The 10124-nt window shown below is 30.1% G+C and overlaps 2 protein-coding genes across 3 annotated transcripts in view; one reads left to right on the top strand and one right to left on the bottom strand.

Annotated features, from left to right (window-relative positions):
• The first annotated feature begins 1347 nt into the window (after positions 1 to 1347).
• Positions 1348 to 4732, top strand: LOC108756378 (peptide deformylase, mitochondrial-like). The gene is made up of 3 exons (XM_018500132.1): positions 1348 to 1692; positions 4092 to 4469; positions 4571 to 4732. Exons 1-3 carry the CDS (start codon positions 1462 to 1464, stop codon positions 4682 to 4684), a joined length of 723 nt encoding a protein of 240 aa, XP_018355634.1. The 5' UTR covers positions 1348 to 1461; the 3' UTR covers positions 4685 to 4732.
• A 2774-nt stretch (positions 4733 to 7506) lies between these two features.
• LOC108755568 (tachykinin-like peptides receptor 99D) overlaps positions 7507 to 10124 on the bottom strand; it is a 46451-nt gene continuing 43833 nt past the window's right edge. Inside the window, exons 5-6 of one of the 2 annotated variants that reach the window (XM_018498766.1) lie at positions 9059 to 9204; positions 7507 to 7854 (exon numbers count right to left, since the gene is read on the bottom strand). In XM_018498766.1, coding sequence (XP_018354268.1) covers positions 7733 to 7854; positions 9059 to 9204 — 268 coding nt within the window. In that variant the 3' untranslated portion in view covers positions 7507 to 7732. Of the gene's footprint in view, positions 7855 to 8383; positions 9205 to 10124 lie in introns of those variants that run through there. The other variant, XM_018498692.1, reaches the window with a different exon arrangement.

The raw sequence follows: 10124 nt of genomic DNA, 5'->3' as shown, positions 1-10124 counted from the left end.
ATATATATACAATAGCTGAAGGTAAATGTGACGAATATAATGAACTTCAAACACTTCTTCTCATATTTTTTATTCTTCTATTCTGAAAAGGTCTTTTTTCAAAGATAACTATGCGTGGGGTACTGTGATTTAATAATATACTGTTCAAATAAATCTATTGTGAATATTAATAAGAATAAAATATTACGATTTAATAAAATATTTACTTTTTTATTAACAATATTTATTTCCGTGCACATACGGGCTGAGCAAAATTACATTATTAAAATATTTAACATACAAAATACTAAATATATTAATCAATTATATTAATTAGTATTTGAATTATCAGGTACAAACTATTTTCAGTCTTTTGATTTCAAATAATTTGTATTTACAACCGAAAGATTTTACAAATGTTTTTATAATATTTCAGAAACGTTTCTTGTGGACATTTTGATGTCCGCAATCTTGCAGAGACTTCTTAGAAATATCATGCAACGTAATGTGATAATTTTAATGTTTTAATGTTATGTTTATGCAACATTACAGAATCTTTCTGTGTTATTAGAGTAAATATAAATTGTTTATGTTTAACATACATTTTTTAATATTACTTAGAGCTGATTGTTCCATTTTTGGATAAACTATGCGGTAATTTAGCCAATGGATAAACAAAACAATAAAAGATTATGAGAACATAAGAGAGTAATAAGAGAGTTAGAGAGTGAGCTGAAATTTATTGAAAGGTGGAACACAATCCAATTTTAGACATTTTGTAAAACATACATATATGTATTTATGGCGCAATAATATTACAGGCTTATTTAAAAAGAGAATTATTTCTGTTATCATCTCTGAATAGCGAGTTCGTAGCAGTGTTATATATTAATTTGTAATAATTGTGCCATAAATTTATGTATCTATTTAATATGCCTAACTTAACTAATAATTTCAAATTTGTTATTGCATTTCTAAATCGAGTAATCGCATTAATTACTGATCGATTTCTCGGATATTTACATCAAATAGGTCTATGTTTTTTTTTGTATTTGATTTTGATAATTGCGGAAAGTTACTGATTTATATTTGAATTTAGTATAGTTAATAATAATACTTTTGGTTTTTTTCTGTAGCTGAAAAGCACACTTTTGAAACTTAAAATAGATATATATTTGATATTTGATGAAAACGAAAAAGAAAATTCTAGTGCGGGAACAAAAAAACAGATTTCTTGTTAAATGGTGCAAAATACTCGTCGCGATGTTATCGATCAAGTTTCTTCCGGCAGTCGCTTCATGTTGGATGATAACTCGTTGATAACGAAACTACGTATTCGGCGCTGTAAGTCTCTCGTATTTCGTCATCGTCAGGTCGGAAAACACAAGAGAACAGAAATATCAATGTGATAGATAGTGGATAACCTCACTTTTGGAATTAAAAAAATATCGCATATGCAGTGATATCCAAGCATCGAATACAATGTTCCGAATATATAATTTCACTAATGTAACCTCGCGTGTCGTTACCGTTAAAAGAAACAGTGCAAGATTCGTAAATATTCTTAAAATGAAAGAGACAATCCAACGACTGCTGGGTATGAATTCCAACGAGTTACCATATGCGCACGTTTGTCAAGTTGGCGATCCTGTCTTGCGTGGTCATGCCATGAAAATAGATCCTGAAGTTATAAGAATGGCGGACTTTCAAAAGGTATTATTGCAAAGAATGTAATAGAATATGTGTATGAAATTTGCTTGCCACGCCAAGTTAGACTTGCTATACGTCGATTGTTAGGCCTTCATGAAAGAAATATCTTCTCTAAGCTTTATTCGCTACTCTCTATCCTCACCATCGCGAGAGTAATAATTAAAAACATTTTTTAAATCAATTTCATTATTTTTTTCTTTTCCTAATTTATGAAAAATTATGCAAAAAATCAGTGATGTTCTATTCTTCAAGAAACATTTCTGAAAATTTTTAAAGGTTTTTAAAATACAAATTCGAAAATTTTAAAAAATTCAAGAAGTTTAAAATTGCTGATATTTAAATGAAATTGAGTTACTATAATTTTATTTTTTTGTCACAATATCTTTCCATTATTATTTACTTCAAATTACTTCAGACCTTTTGGAAATAAGCGTTAATGTTAAAAAATTAAAAACGTGATATTTTCTCACATTTTCGCGCAGAAATATAACTTAATTAGACTGATGTTCATTAAAATTGCAATATTATATTACAATAATGGTAACAACTAAATATATGAGATATTAGAATAACTTCTTGTGTAATATCGCGCGGGCGATAATGAAAAAATTAGTTATAAGAAAGAAAACTTTGATTTAATTTTTATTTTTGAATACTAGCACATTTTTCCAAAAAGTCTAAAAAAAATTATATATATATATATACATATAAAACATTTAAAAGGTGTCATGACTATAAAAATAAATATTATTCACTCAATGAAGTAATCAAAACTTTACTGAAATAAAACAATTTTAAGCTTTTTAGAAAAAAACGGCGTTATTTTAATTTTTTCTATACTTTTGTAGTGTTGTTCTTGCTTGCACCTGTTTTGTACACTAAATATATGTATTTTATCTCTACATAAAAATGAAAGTAACATCACATTATATTAATCTAAGAAGTTTAAAATTACTTTATTTCAGTGAAGTTTTGATTACTTTATTAAGTGAATAACATTATGTTTTTACTATTATCAGTCGAGTGATTTTCAATAACGCACCAGCTCACACCTCAGCAGTTGTGGTCGCAAAATTAATGGAATTAGGGTTCCAACTCGTCTCACATCCCCCCTATTCTCCAGACTTGGCTCCCTCGGACTACTATTTGTTCCCCAATATGAAGAAATGGCTGGCGGGGAAAAGATTTTATGGAAACGAGGACGTGATTGCAGAAACAAACCCCCCTCGACTTCCTCGATTCAAATGAATGCCAAACACAAACAAATAGACCGATCTGGCTGTAACTTGGTGTGTGTTCCTCCAAGAGATGCTACTAACTAAATCTAACCTTGATACGCGCCAGTAGTGCCATCAGCAGTGACTTTGCACGGACTTTTCGAACGACCCTCGTATGTTTTCAATTTTTTTACATTAATGCTTATTTCCAAAAAGTCTAAAATAATTGAAGGTGAATAATATTGGAAAGGTAAAAAAAAAAAAAATAAAATTAATTATTCGATAATTTCACTTAAATATTAACAATTATAAACTTATTTAATTTTAAAAATTCGAATTTGTATTCTAAAAATCTTTAAAAATTTCCAAAAATTTTTCTTGGTGAAACGTGAATAGAACTAATTTTGTGCATAATTTTTCATGAATTAGAAAAAGAGAAAAAAATTATAATGAAAGAATATTTTTTTAATTATTACTCTTACATTGGTGAAGATAAGGAGTTAAAGCTTGGTGAAAATATTTCTTTCGATTGTTAGATGGAGACCTAACAATCGATGTATAACAAATCTAATTTGGCATGAGGACAAATTCATATTCTGCTTCACTCTTTGTCAGTATAGTCTTTTTAAAATTTAAATACAGAAGAAATATTTGTAAATTAACTGATTTGCTCTAAAGAAAAATACTTTTTAACTTTACAAAAAAAAATTCTGAATTTAAATTATAATACAAATTATTTGATATTTAAAAAAAATGTCAAAATAAGTAAGAAAATCCGTAACAAATGTACAAGAAAAAAATCTATAATTTCTAAAGAGAATTTTATAATTAATCGCAAAGATGATGAAGTTGTTATCTCTCTGCATGCAAATATATAAGATATAGAAATTGAAAAAAGAAAGATAAATATTAAAATATGTTATGTTCGATAATTATCTTTTTTTAGTATAATTATAAAATAAAATTTAAATTATTTAAATTATTAAAAATTTAAATTATTTTTTGAAAAACAATGTAAAAATCATTTTTATATCCTATTTTTTTCACGTGGATAAATTTTAAAATTAATTTTATCATGTATTTTTTTTATTATGTTGTAGATAGTCACTACTATTCTAAATTAAAAATTTTACGATTTGATGTAAAAATACAAAATTGCATTACTGATTGCTGTTCATTATTCAGGTAATTACACATTTGATAAACGTTATGCGAACATATAAGTCGTACGGTCTATCTGGGCCTCAAATCGGACTTCCCTGGCAAATATTTGCTATCGAATGCACGGAGGAGATTATGAAGGGAGTCGAGAAGACTGTTAGAAAGACTCACGAAATGAATATCATCCCGATGACGATTTTTATCAATCCTGAATTAAAAGTTATAGATTATACACCCATTACTCTTTATGAGGGATGTGAAAGTATTCGAGGATATTCTGCTGCTGTGCCAAGAGCTTACAAAGTGGAAATTAAGGCATTGAACGCTTCCGCTGAACAGTTCACGTGGAAAGCATGTGGATGGTCTGCTAGAATAGCACAACATGAATATGACCATTTACAAGTAAGATTTACGTCAGAAAGAGGAATATTCTTATAGCATTACGAATACATAAAATAAGAACAAATTAGTTGTGTAGAAAGTAATTTGTTTCTATTTCTCAGGGAAAGCTGTACATAGAGAAAATGGACATAAGCACATTTCATTGTATGGCTTGGGATAAAATTAATAAAAATAAGGGCAAAATGCGCTTAAGTTATTTGCCGAGGAAGTATTGATTGGTGTATGACGCATATAAATTAATATTTATATTGATTGAAATAAATGCACAGTGCTTACATTAAAATTAAAGCGTGCTTATTCACAGTATATATTGTATATGAAATATATGAATAATATTCCGATCACTTTAATTAATTGTTATTAGTGTTGTTTTTAAAGTTAGCTGTTTCTCTTATCACATTCACATTTTTCTTTATAGATAGAATTATAAATTTTAGAGTACAAGCTACTCTTTATTTACGAAATAATAATTATCTTTTTGTAAATATCTTGATCACGTTCGTTCTTTGATGATCAAATGAACTGAAAAAAATATTTTAGCTTTTCCTTGAACATGTATTCAAAGATGATTAACATTCACGAAAAGAACAATCTTCCTGAAAAATTTACGATTTGAAAATAATTTTGTTGGCTCATTAAAATAATTTTGTTGAAAACTCAGATTGATTATTAGAATATCAAAATTTCTTGCAGCATTGCTCACCATTTTTCAGTTTCTAACATAATTATTTTGATGGTGCAATAAAATTATTTTTAAATCTGTATCCAGCAAATTTTTATTCAAATCTTTCAGTGAAATCGTTCTGTTCATGTATATTTATTTATATGACATATAAAATAGAATTTTATGGTAATAGAATTTACTTTAACAATAGAAATTGTTTGTACCTTAGCTTTTTCTCTCAATATACAAGCGATCTTTCGTGACATTAACTTAAAACGTAACAGCTACATAAAAAATAGGATATTTTATTTACGCATTTTTCAGAATACAATCATAATAGACTATCAGATATATGGTCACAGGTACACGGAATTATATAGTACCGAATGAACGAATAGAATAAGTATTTCATTTGTATAAACCGCATTTTGCATGAGTCTGTTGAATTTACACTTCCTTGCGTTACATTCAGTCGCTATCTTACTAACGCAGCTTTGAATATCGTTCAATTACATTTTATCACGTAGTTTACATTTTTTTAGTGATCTCTGATATGATAACAAATATATATTTTATTAACGTATATACATTGCAGCTGTATGATTCTTTTATTACGTGCTTTGACTGCGTTTTTCGTTAACAAGAAGAAATAATTCTCTAATTATTTTAAATTTTTTATAAATATGTGAATAATATATCAGCTTGCAAAGTTTTCGCTCTTTATCTTTTTCTCTCTAATTGCGATGGAGTTCACGTTTGTGAGAAAAATTTTTAAATAAAATTTTTGCTCATTTATTTAATTTTTTATTTAAAACGAGTTTTATCTGGATAGAAATTCCAATAGTTAGAGCGACTGATATAAAAAGCAAGTTATAAATATCACAACACAGTTATGGTATGAAAAATTTCTCGGTATCGTAGATATTCTATTTATTATTCCGTATGCGTCATTAATGTACAGAACTGTTTTGGACCATTCAAAAAGTTGTGAAGTGTGTTTTCTAATATTCAAGTGAGTTTTCTGGCTTTTTTTTGCTGCATTAGTCCTCTTATTCATAAATAATCACGCAACTCTGTGTATTTCCCTAATTATATACTTTTATTAGAATTACGTTAGTATATGACGTGTATTATGTACACCTAAATCGTATCTTAAAAAGCGTTTGTTTTCCCAGAGTATTTCTTGCTCCGACAACATTTGAAAATCTAAAAGGAACATGAGTTATAAAGATATTACACATACATTTTGAGTTCATCAACGTTATTTTGTTTTCTTTAAAATTTACTGAATAAATAGGATGAAATCATATCAAAGGAAAGCACATTAAAATGAATCTCTTTTAAAATATCATGCACAATAATAGACACGAGAAAAAAAATCTATTGTATAATTATTTAATATAAAAACGTAATTGAATTTTATCTTTACATGTATTAAAAAGAGACCTACTACTAATCTTACGATATTAATAGCTTTGAATATAAAATTACGTATTAATATTAAGTTTATTTCATGAGAAATGAAGCGATTAAAATTTAGACTTTCGCAAATAAGAAATAATATAGCGATAAGTTTGGACTTATTGCAGATTATCTACGAGTTCACAACCACATCTAGTGCGCGTTTAATGTATTCACATAATTTACAGCCATTAATTTATTAACAAAAAGCTTGCAGTTGACTGTGAGGATATATAATTTTATATATGAAATTTTATAATTTTTATTTCACTTAGTTTAAATTATGCGTAAATTTTATTTTTTAATTCTTAGGCTTATTGATTGAAGAAATATCTTAGCTTTAAACAAGAGCCTTTAGTCTTGAATTTTTCAGTTTTCTCTTTGAAAGAATTCTTATACATATATGATAGGAATACGACAATTACGCGATGATGTTATGCGTTATAAATCATTATTCCTTAATTTTAAACATTTTTCTAACACCAAATAATCGCGACTCTTAGTGCGTTCATTTTCTTAAAAACATCATGTATTAGCACTATAAAGAAACTGCAGTAAATACAATATTTTGGTCCGTTGAGTTTTTTAAAAGACTATGAATGGTACGCCGATAGAGATAATTTAGTGATAGTCAACATAATCAAACCAGAAACACATAGAAAAACATGAGGCAGTAAAACATAAGTAAGTGAATTGGCCAATCACAATAGTGAATGTAAGACAATGATGCCACGTTCTCTGCTGTGATTGGCCGAGTTGCTTACGCCTCTGCACTATCTTACATTTTTCTATGTGTTTCTGACTTTATTTTTTTAAGTTACATGTAATGTAATAACACAGATACCTCTTTGCGACTAGAAAATGTCGCATGTGACTAGAGAGAGAGAGAGAAATTCGATTAAAGTTCTTGAAACAAAATAATTGCATTTTTGGCCTAAGTGTTACACAAGGACTAGTTTGACAGCAGGAAAAAATCGCTCCTTCCCAGGATGCTGCAAAACGCAGGTACAATTGAGCCGATTGCATCGTTGGTTAACGGAAAGAGCGCCAGCATTAAAGGGGAGTTAGATATTTTCATATCTAGATATTTTCATATCCAGGTGTGTACTCGTTGTTGCTGAGAGTTTTCTTCCTCTTGTCAGGACACATGTCCTCTGGTCTGCGAAGTCCTCCATTTTTTGCCATGATCGCGATGATGAGCCAACAGCCGGTCGTTTCCGCCTCTCACTGATTGCAGGTGCAGTGGTATTCGCACCGTGCCTATCGAATTAGAAATAGAGCTTGTTTGCATCGATACATCGATTGTTACGTATCGTGCTATATCCAATTATACTACGGTGATTAACAGCGCCGTTCCGTGCCGTCGAATTTAATGTATGCGTACGTTCAGGTATAATTCGTGCGAGTTATCGAATTCATCGTCATGTATCAAAAATCAAATGAAGCTCTAAAAAAATGAATGTTACTTTTTATTGCGTGCAATTATTCTAAAATCAACATATGTAAAAACTTATAACAGAACTAAAGAGATATACTATATATGTACTTAATTGAAATTCAATGGAGGGAAATACTGTGCGAAAAATAAAAATTTAATGGACTTTTATGAGAGAGTATAATTAGAAAAAAAAAGACGATATTAGTATTTATAACAATAGTGGAACAACAAAACATCTACTCAATTAAAATAGAAAACGCGCTAAAATCACATATACCAAATGTTTTTATCTTAACATATTTTGTTATCAAGAATTAATCCTTTCAGCAGTAAATTAATATGGAAATTCTGAGGGTTTTGTATTTGTTACAGGATTTATTCTTTTAAGTTCCAAATTAAAAGTTTAATTCTTGATCTTGCAAAGAATAGTTCCCGCAAGTTAACGAATAACAAACGTGCAATCATAGTTCATTTTCCGCGTTTGTTTCGTGTTTATTACTTCCCGTCAGAATTGCTGTATTGTGATCGATACGAACCACGGGATGCGAAGCAAACGGCTCGTATCTGCATTACACATTTAAGGCTAAATATATTTGATTCTCACTAGTAATCGAATTTTCATATATGCGCAAAGAATTTTTATGTTGAATGACGGTTCTACGTCCGTATATATATTATGTTCTGTGTTAAATGTATATATAATTTAACATGCGTCGCAAACAAGGGAAAGATCACGAGCCGGTATCTTCGATTCCATTAAATCAAGTATGTACTCGAGTGCTCGGAGACAAGATGTAAGCTTTGCTCGGAATCAGAACGGTGATCAGAGCGAGGTGCAATTCCTGGCCGCGACAACGTTGTCACGATCGACGTCCGCGAGCACGTCGGGGACCAAGTGACGCAAATCTATAGATGATGTTCGCGCGTCCCCTTGGGCTAGGTCAGTGTCGTCGAAATGAGACTCTGACTCGCTCCTAGGCGTTGTGGAGCCGGTGGTGCAAGTGTGCTCCGAGAAGGTGCACGTACCATTCCGCGATATTCTGGTGTGCATGTCCGGGCTACCAGTGCAGCTGTATCTGGACGTCACGGCCTCCGAACGCGACAGAGACGGCTCTGACGTCACACGCACCCACGGACACCAGAAGAAGAATTGAGCGAAGCCACGGCGAAATCTGCACAAAGTATGTTGGAGATCGATGGAGTATATTACGATTCATTCTTAAAACTATCAAGATACTTTTATACAGTGAGTGCAGTTCAAGTAGCGCGTCGTGAACTGCACCCGTAAGAAAGTCAGTCAGCTTTCTCTTTGCCGCACGTAAACGCACGTTCTACTGTATACGGACTTACAGACATGTTTCTTCCTTCGTGTGATTTTCAAGCGCCGAATAATTAATTGTTTGTGATTAATTAATAAATCGCTTAATAAATTCCTCGTTTTTTATCAAGCGAGTGTCAATATGTTGAAAGGTGACAATTTATAAAAGAAGAATCTCATTGTGAGAACGTGTGACTTGATATCTACATACTTAAAAGACATTTAATATTTGAGTGAAGAAAGTGAATTACAGTAAACCGTTGTGTCGAGCACTATTACGATGCATCCAAATTTATTCCTCCAACTGTTTCAAGAAACTAGAGCAAAATGTTATCATTGAACAAGATAATACTAATTTTATAATTAAGATAATAATATGCTTTTAAAGTGTATTTGGCTTATGTTTTTGTTTCACAACTCTTTGCTAAGAAGCGCGATCACGTTTCTCATAATACTTTTCATAAGTATGCAATAAATGCTACGAGTGCGATAACGCAGATAAAATTGTTGGAGAAATTTTTATAAAAGTAAGATATTAAACAAATAATTGCATGTTACAAGTATTGTAACGTCTATTGGCATACAATTACATCTAACAAGTTTTCGATACATCAAATTATAAGAAACGCTCTTATAATTTGACGTACTGAAATAATTGTTTGATCTGTATGTCAATAATAGTTTTAATTACGTGCTTATAGCACATAATTATTGTCTAATTTCGTAATTATTGTCTACATTTCTCTAACAATTTTATCAATGTAATTAAAAAAC

The sequence above is a fragment of the Trachymyrmex septentrionalis genome, unplaced genomic scaffold (genome assembly GCF_001594115.1).
Source record: "Trachymyrmex septentrionalis isolate Tsep2-gDNA-1 unplaced genomic scaffold, Tsep1.0 scaffold101, whole genome shotgun sequence".
Classification (NCBI taxonomy): domain Eukaryota; kingdom Metazoa; phylum Arthropoda; class Insecta; order Hymenoptera; family Formicidae; genus Trachymyrmex; species Trachymyrmex septentrionalis.
This window is presented reverse-complemented; position numbering and strand designations above follow the sequence as displayed.

Bases quoted from the DNA above. Each gene is read 5' to 3' on its own strand.
- LOC108756378 (XM_018500132.1), top strand. From the start codon at position 1,462: ATGTTCCGAATATATAATTTCACTAATGTAACCTCGCGTGTCGTTACC. The intron at 1,693-4,091 runs GTATTATTGCAA...TTCATTATTCAG, and splicing joins GAATGGCGGACTTTCAAAAG to GTAATTACACATTTGATAAA. The intron at 4,470-4,570 runs GTAAGATTTACG...TCTATTTCTCAG, and splicing joins ATGAATATGACCATTTACAA to GGAAAGCTGTACATAGAGAA.